This window comes from Thalassophryne amazonica, chromosome 3 (genome assembly GCF_902500255.1).
Source record: "Thalassophryne amazonica chromosome 3, fThaAma1.1, whole genome shotgun sequence".
In the NCBI taxonomy this organism is placed as follows: domain Eukaryota; kingdom Metazoa; phylum Chordata; class Actinopteri; order Batrachoidiformes; family Batrachoididae; genus Thalassophryne; species Thalassophryne amazonica.
The window spans coordinates 141,261,779-141,289,503 of NC_047105.1; the positions used below are offsets into that span (position 1 = coordinate 141,261,779).

A 27,725-nucleotide genomic window follows, 5' to 3' on the forward strand; every position below is an offset into this window, starting at 1 on the left:
GACTGCAGTCATTGCGGTAAAACTGCACCTTGACCGCAGTTCGATATGTTTTCCACCACATGCACACAACAAGTGTAGAATGCATGTGCTCTGGCCGCATGAAGTGGTACAGAGGAGGGTTTTCTTTCAACAAAACATTAAATCCAGGCTTGCATCTCAGATGTACCTTCTGGCAAATTGTAGCTAAACTTTCAGGTCTTCTTTTTAATAAAACCCTCCTCTGTCCCACTTCATCATGAAGCTGTATAACTCGGGATACAAATTGCAAACATGCACTATGCACAATTTCTCCAATCACAGCCTGTGATTTCTCCAATCACAGGCTGTGACGTGCGGAATTCCTCCGCACGTCTGTCTCAATGTGCCGAAAAAGTGCTGATGTCCACGTCTTTTCACAATTCCTGTGCTAGTCAGACGACGTCCCGGATAAAACACAGCGTCCAGTTTGGAAATGAATGGCACATTCCACTGTTACAGGAGTTTTTGTCATGGAATGAGGAGCGGAGGCTTCACGCGTCGCGGCGGTGCCGCATGGCACAAAGCAATGCCGTGATGAAGCCTCACGGGACATGTTCTGGCATGTCCAGGCACATCCACAATTTCTCGGATAATCACTTGATGGAAAAACCACCGACAGCTGTCTGAACGCCATCTCAAAGCCGTCCTGTGAGACCAAAACGGAGGTGTTCCTTTGTCTCGCTCCATCAACAAATCGGTCGGCTTTCCATGACAAAAATCTCTTGTTAAAAGTGAAATCTGACGGAAAATGGCTCATGTCCAGCTCTTGTGATAACCAGAGAAAGTGCACACAACGGTCTCGGATCCACAGAGCCATCCGTTTAGAAATGATCCGGTGGTTTGTGGCTCCCGATGGCGGCACGGAGCGCGGCGCGCCGAGCGTCCTTAAAGCCGTCCTTAAAGCTGTAGTAACAGTCCTTATTCTCTGTGAAGCCCATAAAAATTTTCACCGAAAGCCAGATAAATTTTTCAAATGGTTTCCAGCTGCCAGTCTCTAAAAGTTTCTGAAAAAATTCTGATGGGAAAAAAAGCCCAAATCATTCCGCCATTTCCTGACAATGAAAATCCGCAGAGGGGGTGGACCACTCCTCACTCAAAGCCTGCTCACAGGTGAATGACGCAACCGACAGGTGTGGAAAAACTCACGCATGCGCACGAGGGTTCAAGCTTGTCTGACGCAATCACACGTGATTCAAATCCATATGGTTTATGACAAAAATAATAAGGTCGGATACTTTTCTAATAGACCTCGTATTCAGTGACTTGGAAATGTTCATGTATCCATCCCCCGACTTGTCTCAATAAAACTGGCAATTAAACTGATTATTTACAGGTATTATACCAAAGTGTTATATTACTTATGGAACCCATCATTTTGGCTTTTATATTTTTGATGAATTTATATAAAATTATAGAGATTTACTTTGAGATTGGGTTGAAGGAAGATAATCTTAGAAATTTTTATATTGAGAAGCCTGATTTACTTTTGTGTTTGAAATGCCATAACCAAATTAAAATGCATGAAATACCAAGGGGATGAATACTTTTGCAAGCCACTGTAAGTTGCAGGACTTTCCAAACTAAAAAAACAAACAAACAAAAAACAAATACAAAACTGTGACTTATAGTCCGGAAAATACAGCAATTTCTCACATCAGTTAATTTGTCAATTTCTGTGACAGCATGGCAAAAAGGTGAGTGTGTGTCTTTTTTATATTTGGTTTAACCATGTGGACAAACTACAGGTTTGAACAGGAACTGAAGTCATTCTGCTGCTATTGAAAGAGAACTGGATCTGCTTTTCATTCTTTCAGACCTCTTTGGTCATCTGGCAGTGTCTGGTTTACTAAAGCTTCCAGGCTGCAGAAACAACTGCTTTAGTTTGTAACTGTCAGAAATTTGTTTCAAGCTTCTATAAAGCCTGCGGCTGAAGGTCTGAGGCTTTCAGATCAGCCAAATGCTGCTTTTAAGACGGTGGATTTCCAGGACTCAACGTCAGGTCAGGTGGAGAGTACTGAAACAATCCCCATGTGTCAGTACTCCACAACTGCATCAGGTGGAAAGTCCAAAATATGCAAATATAAGCTGCCCAGTGTATTACTTTGGATTGGGTGGAAGACACAGTGTATACATGAGTGCAAGTACTCTTCTTATTTAAAGAATGTGGGTGCTGACCATCAAAAGTGACATCAGTGGGAAAGCCACAGTGATTTTTGTTCAGGGTTAAGCTTAATGTAAGATTGAATTAATACTTATTTTTTAAATGCCATTATATTTAAGACATTACACTAACCAAAAAGGGAGGGGAACTCAATATAAATTGATAGGGTAAAGGACAAGTTTGCCCAGATATTTATTGTAACATAGAATATGGTTCCTGGTTTTATCCACGCAGCAAAGTCTTCAGTGAAAAGGGATACGGGATATGGTGATGGTCTAGTGGTTAAGGTGTTGGGCTTCAGTCCAGAAGATCATGGGTTCAAATCCCTGCCTGACTGGAAAATCACTAAGGGCCCTTGGGCAAGGTCTTTAATCCCCTATTGCTCCCGGTGTGTAGTGAGCGCCTTGTATGGCAGCACCCTGACATCGGGGTGAATGTGAGGCATAATTGTAAAGCGCTTTGAGCGTCTGATGCAGATGGAAAAGCGCTATATAAATGCAGTCCGTTTATACGGTTTTCAGTTTTCATTAAATTTATACTTAAGTTTTTCTGTTCCAGCATTCCAGCAATAAATATATTTGTTGGTTCTGATGTCTCACTTCAGGTAGTGTTACGAGTTTTTCACTCAATTATTAAAGAAAAAAATTAGAAATACATTTATTCATTTATTTAGATATTTTTCATTTTAATATCAGAAGAAAGCATGAGTGACATTCTACTTCCCATGTCTTGGCATTTTAAAGACTTTTGATTTAATTCAGTCATTATTCCCTGTACCCACTTGTTCCAATTATGGGATGATGGAGCCAATCCCAGAGGTCTGGGGTCTATACTGGATCTCGGTCAGTAAATCTGCTGTTTCTGCAGCAGCTCAGAGTTGGAAAAACACTTTGCATCATCTCAATGTGTTCACAGAGTGGTGGCAATGCAACAAACAAGAGCAGCACATCCTCTGTGAAACAACATAGAGAAGTGCACTGAAGGGAAGAAATTCCTTATTATTTGTAATATTTTATTGTATTGTTCGAATTGAAAACAGAATGTTTGAAAATGTTTACAGTATTTGTTATGGTATGTTAATTTTGTTGTATTGTGGTTTGTAAGCCCTCTACCTCAGGAGATTTTGTTTTAAGTTGTGTTGAGTGATATTGTTTTAAACAAAAATTGTTGTGTGGGCCGCTGAAGAGGAGGTACTGCTGGCCCACCACCACCAGAGGGCGCCCTGCCTGGAGTGCGGGCTCCAGGCACCAGAGGGCGCTGCCGCCGACGAAGGCTGCCAGGGTGACAGCTGTCACCCATTACTGGACACAGCTGACTGCACTCAGGACGGAGGTATATCAGCAGGACAGCGTCTCCACCTCAGTGCCGAGATATCGCCTTGAGCCTAAGGTAATCTTCTCTACAGCTTCTTTAAGTATAATCCTATAATACCTGTTAAACCTTTCAGGACAGCTGACTACCGAAAGCCGAGTGATCGGATAAGGACTCACCTTCCTGCTTATTGTGACAAGAGGTGGAGGCGGCTTGCCCCTCTCATCTACTGGGTGCGGTCGCATCCCAACCTGTGTGTTTGTGTTCTTTCCCGCCAGCAGTACCGGATCCGACGAGCGAAGGCAGTGGCCACCTGGGAATTCGGGACTTGGCGGTTCCAGTACTTCTGGGTTTCGGTGGCAGAGGAAATCTGGGTGGTTCCGGTTCGACTAGGACGGACGTCTCCTACCTTCGGGCCTGCCCACAAGACACCAGCAGATTTCGGCTTACACCTCCAAATTGTGAATTATTGTATCAGTTGTGCTAATTTCACAACAGTAAAACTTGTTCTTACCTTTTTCCATTGTCCGTTCATTGCGCCCCCTGTTGTGGGTCCGTGTACCTACACTTTCACAACAGGATATCTCGGCCAGCGTCATGGATCCCGAGGGGCGTCAACTGGCTGTTGAACGGCCAATGGAAGACCAAGGCGCGGTGGAGGCCTCGGGAGGGGTAATCGGTGAGTTGCAGCGGATCCTCACCGCTTTCACCTCTCGGATCGATTTAATGACCGAGCAACACGTTCTCCTAAACCGCAGGGTGGAGGCTCTCGCCGCACAAGTGGAGGCACGCCCTTCGGGCGCCGCTGCGGCTCTCCCTCCCGAGGACCCTGCGCGTGAAAGTAACGTTCCACTGGTCGTTCAACGGTCCCTCCCTCCGTCCCCAGAAGCATACATAAGCCCTCCAGAACCGTACGGAGGCTGTGTGGAGACGTGCGCGGATTTTCTGATGCAGTGTTCGCTCGTCTTCGCACAGCGTCCCGTAATGTACGCGACTGATGCTAGCAAAGTAGCTTATGTGATAAATCTGCTTCGCGGGGAGGCACGCGCTTGGGCTACAGCGCTCTGGGAGCAGAGCTCACGGCTCCTTCATACATACGATGGGTTTGTACGGGAGCTCAGAACGGTATTCGATCATCCCAACAGAGGAGAGTCCGCTTCAACCGCACTACTGTCCATACGACAGGGGCGTCGGAGCGCAGCTGCCTATGCAGTCGCCTTCCGCATCGCGGCAGCGAGATCCGGCTGGAATAGCACTGCCCTCCGCGCTGCCTTTGTAAACGGACTGTCTCTGGTCCTAAAAGAACACCTGGTGGCTAAGGACGAACCACGGGATTTGGATGGGCTCATTGATCTAGTCATACGACTCGACAACCGGTTAGAAGAACGCCGCCGGGAACGAGGCGAAGGGCGTGGCCAGGCACGCGTCGTCCCTCTCCCTTCCGGGTCCGATCGAGCTCCGCCCTCCCCACGCTCCTCTGTTCCTGCGCTCCGTGGGGTCACAGCTCCCCCTACTGACGAAGCTAGGGACACGAGTAGGGCAACATTTAGGGCACCAGATGCACAGAGGAGATGGACCCACGGAGCGTGTCTTGTTTGTGGTTCAATAGAGCACCATGTGAGAGACTGCCCCGAGCGGTCAAACGCCAAACGCCCGCCCTTAGAGACTGGGCCAGGGGTGGGCCAAAACATTCACGTGGGACACACCCACATTGCTACACGACTCCCAGTCACAATCCTGTATGAGGATTCAACCCTGAAGGCCCCAGCACTGGTGGACACGGGCTCTGAGGGGAATCTGCTTGACAGCAGATGGGCCAGGGAGATAGGGCTCCCTCTGGTGGCTCTTACCTCGCCTGTGCAGGTTCGAGCACTAGATGGCTCCCTACTCCCACCAATCACACACAAGACACCTCCAGTAACCCTGGTGGTGTCAGGTAACCACCGGGAGGTGATCGAGTTCTTCGTGACTCAGGCCACCTCCCGTGTGGTTTTAGGGTTTCCATGGATGCTTAAGCACAATCCCCGGATTGATTGGCCGTCCGGGGTAGTGGTGCAGTGGAGCGAAACCTGCCATCGGGAGTGTCTCGGTTCCTCGGTTCCTCCCGGCTCCCACGCTAAGGAGGAGGTCCGAGTCCCGCCCAATCTGACGGCGGTGCCAGCGGAGTACCATGACCTCGCTGACGTGTTCAGCAAGGATCTGGCTCTCACGCTTCCTCCCCACCGCCCGTACGATTGTGCCATTGATTTGGTTCCAGGCAGTGAGTTCCCGTCCAGTAGGCTGTACAACCTCTCACGGCCGGAACGCGAATCAATGGAGACCTACATCCGGGACTCATTAGCCGCCGGGTTGATCCGGAATTCCACCTCACCGATGGGCGCAGGTTTCTTTTTTGTGGGTAAAAAAGATGGCGGACTTCGTCCATGCATTGATTACAGGGGGTTGAACGAGATCACGGTTCGCAACCGATACCCGTTGCCCTTGTTGGATTCAGTGTTCACCCCCTTGCATGGAGCCAAGATTTTCACCAAGCTGGATCTTAGGAATGCGTATCATTTGGTTCGGATTCGGAAGGGAGACGAATGGAAGACGGCATTTAACACCCCCTTAGGTCATTTTGAGTACCTGGTCATGCCGTTCGGTCTCACTAATGCTCCCGCGACCTTCCAAGCGTTGGTAAACGATGTCTTGCGGGACTTCCTGCACCGGTTCGTCTTCGTATATCTAGACGATATACTCATCTTTTCCCCGGATCCTGAGACTCATGTCCGGCATGTCCGTCAGGTCCTGCAGCGGTTGTTGGAGAACCGTCTGTTTGTGAAGGGCGAGAAGTGTGAGTTCCACCGCACTTCTTTGTCCTTCCTGGGGTTTATCATCTCCTCTAACTCCGTCGCCCCGGATCCGGCCAAGGTTGCGGCGGTGAGAGATTGGCCCCAACCCACTAGCCGTAGGAAGCTGCAACAGTTCCTCGGCTTCGCTAATTTCTACAGGAGGTTCATTAAGGGCTACAGTCAGGTAGTTAGCCCCCTGACAGCCCTGACCTCTCCAAAAGTTCCCTTCACCTGGTCGGACCGGTGCGAGGCCGCGTTCAAGGAGTTGAAACGGCGCTTCTCGTCTGCACCAGTTCTGGTGCAGCCCGATCCTAGCCGCCAGTTAGTGGTTGAAGTGGATGCCTCGGACTCAGGGATAGGAGCGGTGCTCTCCCAGAGCGGGAAGACCGATAAGGTCCTTCACCCGTGTGCCTATTTTTCTCGCAGGTTGACCCCCGCTGAACGGAATTATGACGTCGGCAATCGGGAACTCCTTGCTGTGAAAGAGGCCCTCGAAGAGTGGAGACATCTGTTGGAGGGAACAGCCGTGCCGTTCACGGTTTTCACTGACCATCGGAACCTGGAGTACATCAGGACCGCTAAGCGTCTGAACCCCAGGCAAGCCCGCTGGTCATTGTTCTTTGGCCGTTTTGACTTCCGGATTACCTACCGCCCCGGGACCAAGAACCAGCGATCGGATGCATTGTCCCGGGTGCACGAAGAGGAGGTCAGAACGGAACCGTCGGATCCCCCGGATCCCATCATCCTGGAGTCCGCTATCGTGGCCGCCCTCACCTGGGACGTGGAGAAGACCGTCCGGGAGGCCCTGACCCGTGTCCCGGACCCCGGAAACGGACCAAAGAACAAACTATACGTCCCACCAGAGGCCAGGGCCGCAGTCCTAGACTTCTGTCACGGTTCTAAGCTCTCCTGTCACCCAGGGGTGCGAAGGACCGTGGCAGTCGTCCGGCAACGCTTCTGGTGGGCATCCCTGGAGACCGACGTCCGGGACTACGTCCAGGCTTGTACCACCTGCGCCAGGGGCAAGGCCAATCACCAGAAGACCTCAGGGCAGCTACAGCCACTGCCCGTGCCTCATCGCCCCTGGTCCCACATCGGCCTGGACTTCGTCACGGGTCTCCCGCCGTCCCAGGGAAACACCGTCGTCTTCACGATAGTGGACCGTTTCTCCAAGGCGGCCCACTTCGTGGCCCTCCCGAAGCTCCCTACGGCCCAGGAGACAGCGGACCTCCTGGTCCACCACGTCGTCCGTCTGCATGGCATACCATCAGACATCGTCTCCGATCGCGGTCCCCAGTTCACCTCACATGTCTGGAGGAGCTTCTGCCGGGAACTGGGGGCCTCGGTCAGCCTTTCGTCCGGGTACCACCCCCAGACCAACGGGCAAGCAGAGCGGGCCAACCAAGAATTGGAGCAGACACTACGCTGTGTGACAGCCGCGCACCCGACGGCCTGGAGTACCCACCTGGCCTGGATCGAGTACGCCCACAACAGCCAAGTGTCATCAGCCACCGGCCTCTCCCCGTTTGAGGTGTGCTTGGGGTATCAGCCCCCCTTGTTTCCGGTGGTCGAGGGAGAGGTCGGTGTGCCCTCGGTCCAGGCCCACCTACGGAAGTGCCGTCGGGTGTGGCGTGCTGCCCGCTCTGCTTTGTTGAAGGCCCGGACGAGGGCGAAGAAACATGCAGACCGGCGACGGGCCCCGGCTCCCACGTATCGTCCTGGGCAGGAAGTGTGGTTGTCCACCAAGGACATTCCCCTTCAAGTGGACTCCCCCAAGCTCCAAGAACGATACATCGGTCCCTTCAAGGTCCTCAAAGTCATCAATCCCGCCGCAGTGAGGCTTCAGCTTCCGGCCTCACTGCGGATTCACCCAGTGTTTCACGTCTCCCGGATAAAACCCCATCACACCTCACCCCTCTGCACCCCGGGTCCGGCACCACCTCCTGCCCGGATCATCGACGGGGAACCGGCTTGGACCGTGCGCCGGCTCCTCGATGTCCGTCGAATGGGCCGGGGTTTTCAGTACCTGGTGGACTGGGAGGGGTACGGCCCCGAGGAGCGCTCCTGGGTGAAGAAGGGCTTCATCCTGGACCCGGCCCTCCTGGCCGACTTCTACCGACGCCATCCGGACAAGCCCGGTCGTGCGCCAGGAGGCGCCCGTTGAGGGGGGGGTCCTGTTGTGTGGGCCGCTGAAGAGGAGGTACTGCTGGCCCACCACCACCAGAGGGCGCCCTGCCTGGAGTGCGGGCTCCAGGCACCAGAGGGCGCTGCCGCCGACGAAGGCTGCCAGGGTGACAGCTGTCACCCATTACTGGACACAGCTGACTGCACTCAGGACGGAGGTATATCAGCAGGACAGCGTCTCCACCTCAGTGCCGAGATATCGCCTTGAGCCTAAGGTAATCTTCTCTACAGCTTCTTTAAGTATAATCCTATAATACTTGTTAAACCTTTCAGGACAGCTGACTACCGAAAGCCGAGTGATCGGATAAGTACTCACCTTCCTGCTTATTGTGACAAGAGGTGGAGGCGGCTTGCCCCTCTCATCTACTGGGTGCGGTCGCATCCCAACCTGTGTGTTTGTGTTCTTTCCCGCCAGCAGTACCGGATCCGACGAGCGAAGGCAGTGGCCACCTGGGAATTCGGGACTTGGCGGTTCCAGTACTTCTGGGTTTCGGTGGCAGAGGAAATCTGGGTGGTTCCGGTTCGACTAGGACGGACGTCTCCTACCTTCGGGCCTGCCCACAAGACACCAGCAGATTTCGGCTTACACCTCCAAATTGTGAATTATTGTATCAGTTGTGCTAATTTCACAACAGTAAAACTTGTTCTTACCTTTTTCCATTGTCCGTTCATTGCGCCCCCTGTTGTGGGTCCGTGTACCTACACTTTCACAACAAAAATGTTGATTGTGATAATAAAGTATTTTGTTGTCACATACAATGTTTGGCGAAATTCTATCCTAGGTCTTCTGGATCCTTTGGATCTATGAAGCTTAAATATGAAAAAGTATTGGTATTGGTATCGATATCGGTGATATTGGTCCTGTATTTACTTGGTATCGGATCAATACCAAAATTCCCAGTATCACCCACCTCTATTTTACAAATATATTTATGCTTTAAAAGTCTGTGGCGTGTCATTGGGTTGTGTTAGTATGAAGCAGACAGCAGCTAAAAACAAAGGCAAAAAACTGCTTAACTTTTTTTCCCAAATACGCACATTCTAATTGAAAAGTTAACAAAGCACAAGCTGAATAATGTTAGTTACCCATGGCAAGCAAGGGCAAACAAATTGACGTGAACGGCAGAGCCTTTGCTACTGAGCCCATAGGGCAGGGGTGGCCAAGTTCGGTCCTCGAGAGCCACATTCCTGACACTCTTAGTTGTCTCCCTGCTCCAACACACCTGAATCCAATGAAAGACTCGTTAGCAGACTTTTAATTTATCTCGTCAATAGTTTTACATCCTCATTGAAGACAACTTTGGATGCAGTAGCTCCTCTGAAAAAGAGAGCTTTAAATCAGAAGTGTCTGACTCCGTGGTATAACTCACAAACTCGCAGCTTAAAGCAGATAACCCGTAAGTTGGAGAGGAAATGGCATCTCACTAATTTAGAAGATCTTCACTTAGCCTGGAAAAAGAGTCTGATGCTCTATAAAAAAGCCCTCCATAAAGCTAGGACATCTTACTACTCATCACTAATTGAAGAAAACAAGAACAACCCCAGGTTTCTTTTCAGCACTGTAGCCAGGCTGACAAAGAGTCAGAGCTCTATTGAGCCGAGTATTCCTTTAACTTTAGCTAGTAATGACTTCATGACTTTCTTTGCTAACAAAATTTTAACTATTAGAGAAAAAATTACTCATAACCATCCCAAAGACGTATCGTTATCTTTGGCTGCTTACAGTGATGCCGGTATTTGGTTAGACTCTTTCTCTCCGATTGTTCTGTCTGAGTTATTTTCATTAGTTACTTCATCCAAACCATCAACATGTCTATTAGACCCCATTCCTACCAGGCTGCTCAAGGAAGCCCTACCATTATTTAATGCTTCGATCTTAAATATGATCAATCTATCTTTATTAGTTGGCTATGTACCACAGGCTTTTAAGGTGGCAGTAATTAAACCATTACTTAAAAAGCCATCACTTGACCCAGCTATCTTAGCTAATTATAGGCCAATCTCCAACCTTCTTTTTCTCTCAAAAATTCTTGAAAGGGTAGTTGTAAAACAGCTAACTGATCATCTGCAGAGGAATGGTCTATTTGAAGAGTTTCAGTCAGCCTTTAGAATTCATCATAGTACAGAAACAGCATTAGTGAAGGTTACAAATGATCTTCTTATGGCCTCAGACAGTGGACTCATCTCTGTGCTTGTTCTGTTAGACCTCAGTGCTGCTTTTGATACTGTTGACCATAAAATTTTATTACAGAGATTAGAGCGTGCCATAGGTATTAAAGGCACTGCGCTGCGGTGGTTTGAATCATATTTAGCTAATAGATTACAATTTGTTCATGTAAATGGGGAATCGTCTTCACAGACTAAGGTTAATTATGGAGTTCCACAAGGTTCTGTGCTAGGACCAATTTTATTCACTTTATACATACTTCCCTTAGCCAGTATTATTAGACGGCATTGCTTAAATTTTCAGTTACGCAGATGATACCCAGCTTTATCTATCCATGAAGCCAGAGGACACACACCAATTAGCTAAACTGCAGGATTGTCTTACAGACATAAAGACATGGATGACCTCTAATTTCCTGCTTTTAAACTCAGATAAAACTGAAGGTATTGTACTTGGCCCCACAAATCTTAGAAACATGGTGTCTAACCAGATCCTTACTCTGGATGGCATTACCCTGACCTCTAGTAATACTGTGAAAAATCTTGGAGTCATTTTTGATCAGGATATGTCATTCAATGCGCATATTAAACAAATATGTAGGACTGCTTTTTTGCATTTACGCAGTATCTCTAAAATTAGAAAGGTCTTGTCTCAGAGTGATGCTGAAAAACTAATTCATGCATTTATTTCCTCTAGGCTGGACTATTGTAATTCATTATTATCAGGTTGTCCTAAAAGTTCCCTGAAAAGCCTTCAGTTAATTCAAAATGCTGCAGCTAGAGTACTGACGGGGACTAGAAGGAGAGAGCATATCTCACCCATATTGGCCTCTCTTCATTGGCTTCCTGTTAATTCTAGAATAGAATTTAAAATTCTTCTTCTTACTTATAAGGTTTTGAATAATCAGGTCCCATCTTATCTTAGGGACCTCGTAGTACCATATCACCCCAATAGAGCGCTTCGCTCTCAGACTGCAGGCTTACTTGTAGTTCCTAGGGTTTGTAAGAGTAGAATGGGAGGCAGAGCCTTCAGCTTTCAGGCTCCTCTCCTGTGGAACCAGCTCCCAATTCAGATCAGGGAGACAGACACCCTCTCTACTTTTAAGATTAGGCTTAAAACTTTCCTTTTTGCTAAAGCTTATAGTTGGGGCTGGATCAGGTGACCCTCAACCATCCCTTAGTTATGCTGCTATAGACTTAGACTGCTGAGGGGTTCCCATGATGCACTGAGTGTTTCTTTCTCTTTTTTGCTCTGTATGCACCATTCTGCATTTAATCATTAGTGATTGATCTCTGCTCCCCTCCACAGCATGTCTTTTTCCTGGTTCTCTCCCTCAGCCCCAACCAGTCCCAGCAGAAGACTGCCCCTCCCTGAGCCTGGTTCTGCTGGAGGTTTCTACCTGTTAAAAGGGAGTTTTTCCTTCCCACTGTCGCCAAGTGCTTGCTCACAGGGGGTCGTTTTGACCGTTGGGGTTTTTCCGTAATTATTGTATGACCTTGCCTTACAATATAAAGCGCCTTGGGGCAACTGTTTGTTGTGATTTGGCACTATATAAATAAAATTGATTGATTGATTGATAAAATGAATGAAGGAATGTCACAGCATGATTTCTTAGTGTTTTTTTTATTATTATTTTAATGCACTTGCAAAAATTTTGGAAGTGGGAGGAAGCTTAAGCACCCAGAGGGCACCAACACATACCCAGGGAGAACATGCAATCTCCACACAGAAAGGACCAGGTAGAAAGTGATCAAAGGACCTTCTTGCTATGAGGCAACAGTGCTAACCACTAAGATACAAAGCTGCCCAAGACTGATTTAAGACTTCTTTTTAAGTATCTGCAGAATTCTGCTTGTTGCAGTGTGCCCTTAATATGACATAATAAGGGCACTCACAAGATCACACATCTGCAGACTGATCGTGGAGCAGAGTCACACAGTCAGACACGTTCCTGTTTGCTTGCATTTGGAACGTTAATATTTACTGCAAAAGCCAAATGAAAAGACAATAAGTGGTTCACCTCACAATGAAGCAGATTATTTATTTACTTATTGGCGTCCCACTGCTGTCAACACCAAGTAAGAAATGGCTGTGGAGATTAAAAGGCTTTATGATGTGATTTAGTGTGAAGGTTAGAGAAGGACAGCCAAAGAGAGCCCATCTGAGACTGTTTATGAATGCAATTAAAGAGAAGATCAGATTATCACCACAATTTAAAGGGGAACAGAAACGCCCACAGATTATTTATAGCATGAATACACACAAAAATGCGTTCTTTTGAAACACTACAGACCATAAAACATGTACAGAACAACTCTGAAGAACCATCCACCATTCGGAAGATTCAGACAGCTTTCGGTGGCTTTTTAGTCGTGTGACTATCCACGAAATTGTGGAAGAGGTGAGCATGTCACAACAAGTCCTGTGAGGCTTCAACACGGTGGCACTTTTGCTCCATCAGCAGCTTCGTGCCCAAGCCATCGGCATGAATTTCGCTGCAACTCTTTTCATGGCAAAATCTTCTGTCACAGTGGAATGTGACGACGGTCCCACATCACCACAGCGTTCACTTTGGAAATGATCTGGTCATTTCAGCATGTTGATGGCCGCCCAGAGCGCGGCGTGCTCTCCACCGTTGTGCGGTCGTCTTTAAACCGGTTGTACCGCTCCTTAATCTGTGTGATGCCCATAGGTTCATCACCGAAAGCCATCTGAATAATCCGAATTGTTTCCACCTGGCTGTCGCCCAGTTTCTGGCAAAATTTGATGCAGTCGCGCTGCTCCAGTCGTTCCACCATTTCCTTGCAAAGAAAAAATGACGAGAGACTACACCCATCCTCACACAAAGGCTGCTTACAAGCAAATGATGCAATCGACAGGCGTGAAAAAATTCACGCATGCGCACGAAGGTTCAAGGTTGGCTCATGCAAGCACACGTGATTCAAATCCATCAGGTTTTTGAAAAAATAAAAAGGTTGGATACTTTTCTAACAGACCTCGTATATGTGTACCAGAGTCCGCACTCTAGTGCGAGCGGCTGCTTTCAACTCCGCTGATCAGACCTGCTCTGCCACTGTCTCCCCTGTTGGTTTTTTCTTGCCCTGGGCTTCCAGTGCTTTTCCAGGACTGCCCATGTCATGGTAGCTCTGGTGCCTTCCTTGGGTCTGAGGGTGGGCTGCGGGGTCCGGTCTATATATATATATATACACACACTCTAAAACATTGCAGCTGTGTTTAGTTATGTCCACTTCCTACCTCTCTTTAACATAAAGAGCTCTTACAAGTTTTGGATGTTGAACTCAACTTTACAAGTTGAGTTGAATTGTAAAGTTGAGTTCAGCATCCAACAATTCATATGGTCACTCACAATTTACAGTGTCCATTTCACCAAATCTGTGTGCCTTTGGAAGTGGGAGGAAGTTAGACCACCAAAAGGGTGTTATTATTATTATTATTATTATTATTATTATTATTATTATTATTATTATTATTATTATTAATAGTGGTGTTAGTAATACTAGCATTGTTTTTTTTTTCTTTTTGTTGTTTTTGTTATTCATATTGTTCATAGTTATATTATTATTATTATTATTATTATTATTATTATTATTATAGTTATTGCAGACTTGCCTGTTTAACCAGTTTTGATTAAGACTTTGCTATAAAGTTGATTTCATGTATGATGGGAATTTCCATTGATGGGTTTTGGGATATTTGCTGTAGGACTTGAGGCATATGTTATTGCCCAATTATCCCGTCCAGATTCCAACTTACCAGGTTGAATGTCTGTAAGCCCCTCGGGACAGCTCTGAGTCCAGCACCACGGACAGCGTCTGAGGCAGAGGTTTGGCCCCTTTAATTGGTTCTGTGATGTTCTTTGTGCCTTTCAAGTCCAGTCTAAGGTCCTGTAATGCCTTTGTAAGGTACTTTTGAGTTACCTTTGTGTCTGAAGGAAGGGACATAAATAAGCTTCCCTTGTCTTTTCTTTGCAGTCAGAGGAGGTGCTTAGCTATAAAAATATTTATGTTGGCTTTTGTTTGTTCCACTTGAGCTGCAAATGAATGTGTGTGGTTGTCCTGTGAGACTGCAGCCGCCCCCCTCAGGCTCTTCTCTATTGTGTGCAGTAATAAGGCTCTGGAGAGTGTGCACTTAGTTATGACTGAACTGGAGAAGGGCCATGAAAAGACCATTGTGCTGCACATTTTATCTAATAAAGTAAAAGTCTGTCCAGGCACATTGTGAGTGTTGCACTTTGTGCTGCACTTCAGCTCTGCTTTGTGTGTAAGCATTTGACTCTGACAATGCTTTTCATCTAATCCAGTCTTCCTTCAATTGTGATGATCTGGTAATAACTCCAGCGGGTCACAGCACCAAAAACTGTACAAAGTATATTGATTAATAAGCAGATCACTGTTTTTTTTTCCTCTTGATTATACTATAAAGAGAGACATTACCTCAACAAATACTGTTTTACCACATCATTGTCAGTCTTAGATTTTGTGTGTGTGTGTGTGTGTGTGTGTGTGTGTGTGTGTGTGTGTGTGTGTGTGTGTGTGTGTGTGTGTGTGTGTGTGTGTGTGTGTGTGTGTGTGTGTGTGTGTGTGTATATATATATATATATATATACACGAGGTCTATTAGAAAAGTATCCGACCTTATTATTTTTTTCAAAAACCATATGGATTTGAATCACGTGTGATTACATCAGACATGCTTGAACCCTCGTGGGCATGCAAGAGTTTTTTCACGCCTGTCGGTTACGTCATTCGCCTGTGGGCAGTCTTTGAGTGAGGAGTCGTCCACCCGCTCGTCGATTTTTTCATTGTTTAGGAATGGCTCAGAGACTGTTGCTTTGTTTGATAAAAATTTTTTCAAAACTGTAAGGCACAACTGAGTGGACACCATTCAATAAATTCAGCTGGTTTTCGGTAAAAATTTTAACGGCTGATGTGTTATGTGTCGGACGCAGCTCGGAGAACCGACCAGCGTTTGAAGGACCCAGTATGAAATAAGCAGAGCACGGTACAAAGGCTAACTGAATTTAATACATAACAGTGATAATAACAAAAAGGTGCGGTCTGGCGTGGTGCGCTCCCAGCAGCGCTAACGGTCCGGAGCCAGAAGCTGTTTCGGACCCAAGGACCCCGCCGACACCCCCCAGGTGGCCGCAACAACCGAGTCTGTGAAAGAAGGAACCATTATGTGAGTCCACACTCTACACACAGAACACTTAAAGGTGTACAAACAGCAAACACTTCCTGGCTTGATTACTGATCAGCTTCCCAACCTGCAGGCATGGAACATCCAGTTCACAAAACTCCACCGCAGTGGAAGCTGATACATGACTAACAAACAGCTCAATACAATAAGGTGTGAGGGACACCACATTTACTGACTGTATAACTGTTAGTCACAAAATCTAACGTACCTCAGGAAGTGTGCTGACGAGCGTGAGACCTCACCCCCTCCTCTTTCACAGACTGTGCATCAAACCTGGACGTTCTCAGCATCCGCTGTTGATGAGATGGCTCCCAAGACGACGATCTCACCCATCTGGTCACAAGGTCGAGTCTCTGGCAAATACACACTGTGCAGTCCAGTCTTAAATGCCAACATGTTCCAATCCATCCAGATGCACCACAGCTGTGAGTCCTGACGAGTCGCAGGTGATCAGGGTGAGGTCCTGACAGCCTCAGCAACACAGCCACTCAGTCCCAAACGCAAGCCACCTGGGAGGAAACCAAAAGACAAACAAACCGGCAGCCAGGCCCCCCCAGCCATATAACAGTACCCCACCCTCACGGGAAGCCTCCCGGCGACCACACACACCTGGCCCAGGAGAAACACCCCCCTCCAGGGACCATGGCTGGAAACCGCGTCTGCGTTCATCCTCCAACAGACTGGTTGAACTGGCTGCATCTTTGCCCTTGTTTCTGACAGTCTTAGCACAGGTGTGGCCAGGAGTTCCTACACCTGTGCGGTCAGCCTTTAACCAAACATGTGTGATTAGTCATAAAACAAAACAACCAAAACACCCCCCCCCCCTCCCCAGGGGACCGTCCCATCAAACCCCAGGGAAGGGGAGAAAGGAAAAACAACCCAACCCAAGCCTACAAACAAAAATACTAAAACACCCCCCCCCCCCCCCCCCCAGAGGACCGTTCCATCAAACCCCAGGGAAGGGGAGAAAAGAAAAACCCAAACTTGAGCTCACAAACAAAAATGCCAAAATACCCCCCCTCCTCCCCCCAAACGACACGTAGGGACCAACACCCCCCAGAGGGCCACCCGCCAGCTCCAGGAGTAATAACCACGGCCGAGGTCCCTCTGGGATCCAACGTCACCCACGGGGACTACCAGCGCCTCCCAGAGGACCACTCGTCAACCCCAGGAGACGCCTCCCCTCATGACCAATGGACCCAGCCCCGGCCGTCCACGGCTAGATGGACCCAACGCCCTTTCCCCCCCAGAGGACACCACAGTCAAACCCTGAGGGCGGAAACTGGGGGGGGAAAACAAAAAGACACCCCAAACCCCCCCCTCCCCTCCCGGGTGCAGAGGCTACCTGGGAAACGCCCAGCACAACCTAACTGCACCCCTCCAGCAATGCCGACACTACGGCACACCCGGCTGGAGTCAGAGGAGAAGAGAGGGCATAACAAAAAACAAAGAGAAAAAAACAACCCAAGTACCACCCCATCACCCCCCAGGGGACCGTTCCATCTAACCCTGGGGATGTGAAACAAAAAGAAATAAAAGAAAAAACAAACAGACCAACACACAATTGTTTGGGTCCCTTTTTTTTTTTTTTTTTCAAAGGCTACAGGGTCACAACCCCAGACAAATAGTGGACAACAAAAAATAAAATCCCACACAAAAACCAACACAAAAGACACCCACACAAAATGAACTAACACAAAACAAATCAGTGAGTTATACCGTCAAGCTCAACCAAATGGAACACACCTGTTCCTACTCAAGAGCTTGACGGTAACGTGATTCAGTCACCACAAGGGGGAGCCAGAGTGCAAAAAATGAAAAAACCCCTTTGGCGACAGAAAAAACAAACGAGCTGCTCTTATGTGTGCAGCTGTGTGCAACACACAACCAAAATGTGCTCAACTAAATAACGCCGGAGCTGATACAACAGACGCAGGAGTTACCTTTGTCCGGGGAAACGGGGCTACGACTGTAACACAGGAAGCCCAGCGACCCGTGCTAACAGAGCTCCGCCGTGCGCGTGAACCCATTACAAACGCACTCTTGCAGCTCCCGTTTACACCTCTTATCCGGTCGGAGTGTGACGCGAAGCCGTCGCCAGTCACACTCCACCACGACCCACGGATAAGGCACAACACAGGAACACGGCTGCAAGAGAGCACAAATCAGTATCCAGTAATGGGTTCTCAAACACGCACCTTCCGGGCGGAGAGCCCCGCAACTGATCCGGATAACCACTGAACGTCTGCTGCCGCCTTCCCGGCGCGTTACCGTCTCTGCTACCGCTGGGTCCGTGATGTTTGGCCAGAGACTACTGTTATGTGTCGGACGCAGCTCGGAGAACCGACCAGCGTTTGAAGGACCCAGTATGAAATAAGCAGAGCATGGTACAAAGGCTAACTGAATTTAATACATAACAGTGATAATAACAAAAAGGTGCGGCCTGGCGTGGTGCGCTCCCAGCAGCGCTAACGGTCCGGAGCCAGAAGCTGTTTCGGACCCAAGGACCCCGCCGACACCCCCCAGGTGGCCGCAACAACCGAGTCTGTGAAAGAAGGAACCATTATGTGAGTCCACACTCTACACACAGAACACTTAAAGGTGTACAAACAGCAAACACTTCCTGGCTTGATTGCTGATCAGCTTCCCAACCTGCAGGCATGGAACATCCAGTTCACAAAACTCCACTGCAGTGGAAGCTGATACATGACTAACAAACAGCTCAATACAATAAGGTGTGAGGGACACCACATTTACTGACTGTATAACTGTTAGTCACAAAATCTAACGTACCTCAGGAAGTGTGCTGACGAGCGTGAGACCTCACCCCCTCCTCTTTCACAGACTGTGCATCAAACCTGGACGTTCTCAGCATCCGCTGTTGATGAGATGGCTCCCAAGACGACGATCTCACCCGTCTGGTCACAAGGTCGAGTCTCTGGCAAATACACACTGTGCAGTCCAGTCTTAAATGCCAACATGTTCCAATCCATCCAGATGCACCACAGCTGTGAGTCCTGACGAGTCGCAGGTGATCAGGGTGAGGTCCTGACAGCCTCAGCAACACAGCCACTCAGTCCCAAACGCAAGCCACCTGGGAGGAAACCAAAAGACAAACAAACCGGCAGCCAGGCCCCCCCAGCCATATAACAGTACCCCACCCTCACGGGAAGCCTCCCGGCGACCACACACACCTGGCCCAGGAGAAACACCCCCCTCCAGGGACCATGGCTGGAAACCGCGTCTGCGTTCATCCTCCAACAGACTGGTTGAACTGGCTGCATCTTTGCCCTTGTTTCTGACAGTCTTAGCACAGGTGTGGCCAGGAGTTCCTACACCTGTGCGGTCAGCCTTTAACCAAACATGTGTGATTAGTCATAAAACAAAACAACCAAAACACCCCCCCCCCTCCCCAGGGGACCGTCCCATCAAACCCCAGGGAAGGGGAGAAAGGAAAAACAACCCAACCCAAGCCTACAAACAAAAATACTAAAACACCCCCCCCCCCCCCCCCCCCCAGAGGACCGTTCCATCAAACCCCAGGGAAGGGGAGAAAAGAAAAACCCAAACTTGAGCTCACAAACAAAAATGCCAAAATACCCCCCCTCCTCCCCCCAAACGACACGTAGGGACCAACACCCCCCAGAGGGCCACCCGCCAGCTCCAGGAGTAATAACCACGGCCGAGGTCCCTCTGGGATCCAACGTCACCCACGGGGACTACCAGCGCCTCCCAGAGGACCACTCGTCAACCCCAGGAGACGCCTCCCCTCATGACCAATGGACCCAGCCCCGGCCGTCCACGGCTAGATGGACCCAACGCCCTTTCCCCCCCAGAGGACACCACAGTCAAACCCTGAGGGCGGAAACTGGGGGGGGAAAACAAAAAGACACCCCAAACCCCCCCCTCCCCTCCCGGGTGCAGAGGCTACCTGGGAAACGCCCAGCACAACCTAACTGCACCCCTCCAGCAATGCCGACACTACGGCACACCCGGCTGGAGTCAGAGGAGAAGAGAGGGCATAACAAAAAACAAAGAGAAAAAAACAACCCAAGTACCACCCCATCACCCCCCAGGGGACCGTTCCATCTAACCCTGGGGATGTGAAACAAAAAGAAATAAAAGAAAAAACAAACAGACCAACACACAATTGTTTGGGTCCCTTTTTTTTTTTTTTTTTCAAAGGCTACAGGGTCACAACCCCAGACAAATAGTGGACAACAAAAAATAAAATCCCACACAAAAACCAACACAAAAGACACCCACACAAAATGAACTAACACAAAACAAATCAGTGAGTTATACCGTCAAGCTCAACCAAATGGAACACACCTGTTCCTACTCAAGAGCTTGACGGTAACGTGATTCAGTCACCACAAGGGGGAGCCAGAGTGCAAAAAATGAAAAAAACCCCTTTGGCGACAGAAAAAACAAACGAGCTGCTCTTATGTGTGCAGCTGTGTGCAACACACAACCAAAATGTGCTCAACTAAATAACGCCGGAGCTGATACAACAGACGCAGGAGTTACCTTTGTCCGGGGAAACGGGGCTACGACTGTAACACAGGAAGCCCAGCGACCCGTGCTAACAGAGCTCCGCCGTGCGCGTGAACCCATTACAAACGCACTCTTGCAGCTCCCGTTTACACCTCTTATCCGGTCGGAGTGTGACGCGAAGCCGTCGCCAGTCACACTCCACCACGACCCACGGATAAGGCACAACACAGGAACACGGCTGCAAGAGAGCACAAATCAGTATCCAGTAATGGGTTCTCAAACACGCACCTTCCGGGCGGAGAGCCCCGCAACTGATCCGGATAACCACTGAACGTCTGCTGCCGCCTTCCCGGCGCGTTACCGTCTCTGCTACCGCTGGGTCCGTGATGTTTGGCCAGAGACTACTGTTATGTGTCGGACGCAGCTCGGAGAACCGACCAGCGTTTGAAGGACCCAGTATGAAATAAGCAGAGCATGGTACAAAGGCTAACTGAATTTAATACATAACAGTGATAATAACAAAAAGGTGCGGCCTGGCGTGGTGCGCTCCCAGCAGCGCTAACGGTCCGGAGCCAGAAGCTGTTTCGGACCCAAGGACCCCGCCGACACCCCCCAGGTGGCCGCAACAACCGAGTCTGTGAAAGAAGGAACCATTATGTGAGTCCACACTCTACACACAGAACACTTAAAGGTGTACAAACAGCAAACACTTCCTGGCTTGATTGCTGATCAGCTTCCCAACCTGCAGGCATGGAACATCCAGTTCACAAAACTCCACTGCAGTGGAAGCTGATACATGACTAACAAACAGCTCAATACAATAAGGTGTGAGGGACACCACATTTACTGACTGTATAACTGTTAGTCACAAAATCTAACGTACCTCAGGAAGTGTGCTGACGAGCGTGAGACCTCACCCCCTCCTCTTTCACAGACTGTGCATCAAACCTGGACGTTCTCAGCATCCGCTGTTGATGAGATGGCTCCCAAGACGACGATCTCACCCGTCTGGTCACAAGGTCGAGTCTCTGGCAAATACACACTGTGCAGTCCAGTCTTAAATGCCAACATGTTCCAATCCATCCAGATGCACCACAGCTGTGAGTCCTGACGAGTCGCAGGTGATCAGGGTGAGGTCCTGACAGCCTCAGCAACACAGCCACTCAGTCCCAAACGCAAGCCACCTGGGAGGAAACCAAAAGACAAACAAACCGGCAGCCAGGCCCCCCCAGCCATATAACATGATGAGAGATTTTGGTCTGGTAGTGTCGCTTTCAGGGCGGTCCACGGCGCCTGACGGCGATCTGCGCTTCGAGGCGGCAGCGTCTCGCCGTTTCAAGTTGAAAACTTCCACATTTCAGGCTCTGTTGACGCAGTAAGTCGTCAGAGAACAGAGAACTTTCAGAAGAAGTCGGCATGAGGAGTTTATTCGGACATTCCATTGTTAACGGTCATTTTGTAATGAAAGAACGTGCAGGCAGAGTCGCATGTCGGGCTGGACCCGACCGCGGGGGGTCGCGGCAGGAAAAACATCTCCGTTGGAAATCTTAACGGGCAAGTTGGAACATGCCCAAGCTGTTAAACAATTTCTCAGTTACTCACTTGTTGAAAGCCATTAAAAGCCGCCTGAATTGTACAAATGGTTTTCAACACGGAGGTGTTTTTCCTGTCGCGGCGCACACAGATTTGCCGAGTCGTCACGGAAACGACTCGGCGAATTTGCGCGTACGTCTTTTATTAAAAAAATGTCCTTAAACAGTGGAATGTCCGCATAAATTCCTCATGCCGGCCTCTTCTGAATCTTCTCTGTTCTCTCACGATGTCCTGGGTGAATTAAGCCTTAAATTAGGATGTTTTCAGCTCGAAACAGGCCGACGACGGCGCCTGGAAGCGCTGCAGGACGTCCCGCTCCGTGGGAAGTCCTTACACTGACAGAAACACCCCATAATCTCTCATCAGCCGTTAAACTTTTCACAGAAAACCATCTTAATTTCTCGAATAGTGTCCACTCGGATATTCCTCACAGGTCCAGAAAAATTTTTGATAAAGCAACGCGCGCCGTCTCGAGCAGCGTGTGAAACAAAGGAATTCAGCCGAGAGGGCGGGACCACATCTCACTCAAGGCCTGCCCACAGGGAAATGACGTCATCGACACGCGTGAAAAAACTCACGCATGCGCACGAGGGTTCAAGCATGATTGGTGTAATCGCATGTCATTCAAATCCATATAGTTCATTTTTATTATCTAAGAGACCTCGTATATATATATATATATATATATATATATATATATATATATATATATATATATATGTGTGTGTGTGTGTGTGTGTGTGTGTGTGTGTGTGTGTGTGTGTGTGTGTGTAAAAGGCATCAAAATGGCACAAGGACAGTTAAGATTGAACAAAATAGCTTTGCAGAATTTCTGTGTTGTGCACAAAACAACTTTAGTAAAGCTGGTTTTTCACATCAAAGCCTTCTTTTCAAAGTGAAACAAAGCAATGTTTTTTCCCAGCTGAACCTGAATCATTAAAAAAAAAAAATGAAATCAAAGCAAAAATAAATTTAGAACTGGTTCTCAAACAAATAAATAGCCACCATGTAACTATTCAAAGCCACACTGTCAGATTTCCAGTCAGGAATAAAATGCTTCTTTCATGCTTCTTTATGTATAGATTTCATGTGTGAATTGTCAGTGTGTCCATGTGTGTACTCGGGCTGCAACTAATAATTTTCCTAACTGATTATTTGATTAATTGTTCTTTTTATTTGTTTTTAAATTTGTCAGCTACAAGGGTAGGTGGAAAAATTCAGTCTCCCATGCGATTATTTCACCTGAATCATGTACTGTATCCAACTCAGCCACATGAGGTTTGCACCCAGTGCATTGTGAGTGCCGGTCCCAAGCCTGGATAAATGAAGCGGGTAGAGGGCAGCAGGGAATTAACTTTAATGGCCCCTTCACACATAGTGCAAATTTGGTCAAATTGCCAAAGTGCACATGAAGCAGTAATTGTATGCAATACGTGTAAAATCATCCCTGCCTCCAACACCTCGTACACCTCTTGCTACAAGTATTTGTGTACACCAGCTGCTGAAAGACAGAGTATGCCCTGTGAGAGCCCATCAAACCCTCTCACGGCAGGTGTCGGCCAAATTCCAGCTGACACACACGAATGTCTAACACCGCTCGTTTGGCACTTACAAAATGTGTGGCCATTCGCACTATCATCACGAAAACAGCCAGCAGACGATCCCTGTCGAGCTGGATGTGAAATTGCCCCTTCCACCGCTCCCCCCAACACATCTGGCATGCTGGGGGGGCACACTTGCATAAAATGCTTATATGTATGTACAGATCTGATCACATGGGGGCCAGACAGTGAGATATGATCGCACACAGCACAGGGAGGGGCCTGTCAGCTGATCACAGCACATTGACAGCTGGATGACAGCTCAGTGCGCACATTACACATTACAGTTATATAAATAATTACGACTATAGCTACGTACATATGAAATTAAATAACAAATAATGAAAAAGAATGCCCACATAACACAGAGTGACACGATGGTCTCTGTGCTGAACGGGCATGGGGGAGGCGTGTCCACCCACAGCCACAGCTGTAAAGATCTCTGCTATTGGACATCCCAGCTTGAAAACATATTCCGTGTTTGGTTTCAGTGTAGAACGTTCCCGGTTCAAACCCCATTCCGACCACATTTCTGCATGTAATTTGGAGTTGTGTAAAATTTATGCCAATTCAATATGCAGATGCACCTCGGATTTGCTGTGGTGACCCCGAGTGCAAACAAGAGAGCAGCCGAAGGGACTTACTTTCATTATTTAAAAAAATCTCACAATGAATAATTGATTAATAATTGTCAATAAATTTAATAGTGGATTAATCGTTGAACCTCTGCTTCCATTTGCAGTGAAGTGTACTCTCAGTGAGTGATTTATTCCAGAAAGCACAATTGTGAAGGTGAGGTTGCGAGCATTTGTTTTAAATGTAGTGGCGCAGTGATTAAGCAGCGTTTTTGTGTGGTTTGACTGGGGTCTGGAAAGATGGATGGTCTGTAATGCTATCTGTTGTGAGGGAGTCCAGTCCTTGGCTCTGCAGTGCTTCACTGTTGCTTAGATTAACTCTGAGCTGGAGGGCATGATTTCTGGACCCTCTTTACACTCTTTACCTCTTCCCTGATGGAAAAACAATCAAATCTGCAAGTGCTTCTTGGAGTCTGGATGCCTTCCAGCAGCCCTGTGTCTGCCCACAGAGCTTTCATTTGTTAATTTACATGTTAATTTGCCTGTCTCCTCTTTTTTTAGGTGGAAACTGAATGGCACAGAAATCAATCCCAAATCTGGATTGCACTACAGTCTTTCTGGAGGCAACCTCAGAATCAGCCGTCTGAACAAAGACCAGGATGCTGGAACTTATCAGTGCCTCGCGTCCAACGCTTTTGGGACCATCGTCAGTCGGGATGCCAGCCTGACCTTTGCATGTAAGTCTCCTTCTGTCAGAACTTTCACAGAACCTTCTGTCTGAGGATGTAGGACATCCTCTGATGCTGCCAGTCATTGCTGCAAACTCAACATAAACATTGTGAGTGAAAGAGCCGCTCCACCAGAATAACCTGGGTTTCAAGCCCAAACTATTTCAAAATCAGTGCAGAAATGTTAGGCATGATTAAAAAAAAAAACCTTAAGTATACCATAAAGTTGACAGACTGGCCTGTCCTGGCCTGTGTGCGCTCTATGACTGCTGGGATAGGCTCCAGCCCCTTGCAACCCTTAATTGGACTAAGCGGTTGAAGATGAGTGTGAGTGTGCGTATAGCATAAAGTTATGAATCACATTTTATTATCACATAGCTTGTGATAAACTGACACAACTCATCACATATTTGGTCACACACTCCTCACACACTTGGTCAGTACCCTTTTGTGCCACTGAGTGACACATTAGGTACCTCCTTCCCGTCATTCACTGGCCTACGAGGAGACGTGCATGTGAACTCCACAGGATGCTGGATTTACAGGGATGTTGCTGTTTGCTGTGCACTTGACCGCAGTAACTAACTTTCTTCCTGAAGCATGAAATTCACTGCAACTGCCCTGAGCTAAAGTAAAGCTTAATTAAAAGGTTTGTATCCATAATTATCACCAAGAACGAGTGCTTTAAGCTGGAGGTGGCTGGAACACACAGAGCCCGGATGTAGGAATGACTGATTTGGCTGAATGCATCACCACAATTATTTATATATAATTTAACCTGTTGACAAATTAATCAAACATTCAAACACATTATTCAAAATGAGCAGAATGAATGAAAACATTAGAACAATTTCTCTCTCTCTCTCTCTCTCTCTCTCTCTCTCTCTCTCTCTCTCTCTCTCTCTCTCTCTCTCTCTCTTGCTTTCACTCTCTTACGCCCACACCACGTTAGCTGCTCTGTGACACTGTTTTGTCTTTGGTTAAACCCCCGTCACACCAGAGGCCAAATGAACCTGAAAGCCATCCGAATGAAAATTCGACATTCATTCGGGAACAGTCAAGGTACATTCAAAAACCTCTGACTGCAATCTGAGTATGTTCCAAACAGCAAATTTTCAGCTTACGTTTGAAAGATGTGAGGTACAGTGAAGGTGGTAAAATATCGTACGGCAGTGGAGGTAGACTCTAACTGCATTCTGACTGTGTTCTAAGTATCCTCACGGCGTCATAACACCATTCGAAACAGTCTGATCAGGTTTGAGGTGATACAGAAGTATTCAGGCATGTCAAATCCTGCCGGCATGTGCCAAATGTGCAATGGTGTATTTGGACTGCACCTCCAGTGAGAGTCGATTGGGGTGCAACGACTTTCCCAAACTGAGTCAGAGTGACCCAAACTGCCTGTGGTTATGACTACTGTATATTTGGACCCCTTCACACATAGTATGACTAAGTACAACTCAGGGCGAGTCACGGTGGAACAGCTCATATGAGCGAACCACGCAAACATCAAGCCAACAGGCAGGCATACACAATGCCGCTGCAACGGTTTGTGAACGCAAAATATACATGCCACCCACGGGATTCACACCTGCACTTTGCAAAAGGTCTGACTGCTAGCCAGAAATTTTACCGCTGAGCTACCATCAATGTGTATGGCGTGCATGCGCTTGCTGCGGCCCAATGCAACAGCAATATATGTTTTTATGTATGTCCACATGATGACAGCAAGCAGACACATGCACGTCACAGTGGACAGTTGTGAGTTCATGTATTTCCAAACACGGTAGGTGTTTTATTTATTTTTCCACTCTTTCTGTCTGTCATGTGGACTACAACTTACGTGGTGGAAGTGACATTAACCTGACTGGCTGGCTAATGACAAGGTTCACACCATGCCATGCGCGCTGAAGCGTGGCTGGCTGATCCAAATGTGATCTTCTTTTTATGTAATTATCAACATGTCATGAGAGTATGAGAGCCTGCCCATAAATGTGCATTGTGTGGCGTATAGAGAGCTGATGTTGTTCATGGCACGATATGTGTTCTCCAGCTGTGAGTTGGTCTGGACATGTGGGCATGTTGGTGGCAAGCAGCAGCTGCTGACCGCTGTGTACCCGCAACTCACAGCTGGTGAACACATATCGTGCGATGCAGAATATCACCTCACAACACACTGCCACCATGTGCATGTATCATCGGGCTCTCTTCACATGGTAATACAATGTAAATAAAACCACATATCACCTTTGCAATGTGGTCACCATTGCCTCAGTGCACGCTGAACAGCTGGACACACGGTGCCGGCTGATGTGTTCATGATATGAGCACATGGCTTCATTCATGTCAGTAAATTACTTCCTTGTTTACATCCATGGCCATGGTTCACATACATACAGGAACATGGAGGAAGAGAATTATTCTATTGCCTGCTCTTTATAACAGGAATTAAGTATTAAACATTGCTTTTTGTGCGTGTGTGTGTTCTTTTTTGTTTTACAGTGAGAACAGAATCAATACCAGTAACATGACTGTTATACATTTAAACAGTACATTCATTGTTATAATGTTCAGCAGTCTCTCATTATTTTGTTCTTACACATTTTCATTGATTTATGTACATACATTCAGCATGTGATTGTTGCTGCTGCTGTGTGAGCGCGATGTAGTACCTCTCACATGCTCGCACTGTGTTCATGCACGCACACATGAGCTTGCACAAAACCATTGCCAGAGGATCCAACCATGTGTCCCCCCTGACAGCGGCTGGAATTTTTCACGGTTCACCAATTTGTTTTTGTTTTTTTTTTCACCCTTTTTCAGCTGGTTGCTGTTTGTT

General features: G+C 47.8%; 1 protein-coding gene across 1 annotated transcript in view; it reads left to right on the forward strand.

Moving 5' to 3' along the window:
• The window catches only part of LOC117507665 (contactin-4-like), a 641,244-nt gene that overhangs the window by 213,473 nt on the left and 400,046 nt on the right, over window positions 1-27,725 (forward strand). Inside the window, 1 exon segment of the mRNA XM_034167486.1 lies at window positions 24,720-24,895. Within this exon segment, the coding sequence (XP_034023377.1) occupies window positions 24,720-24,895 (176 nt within the window).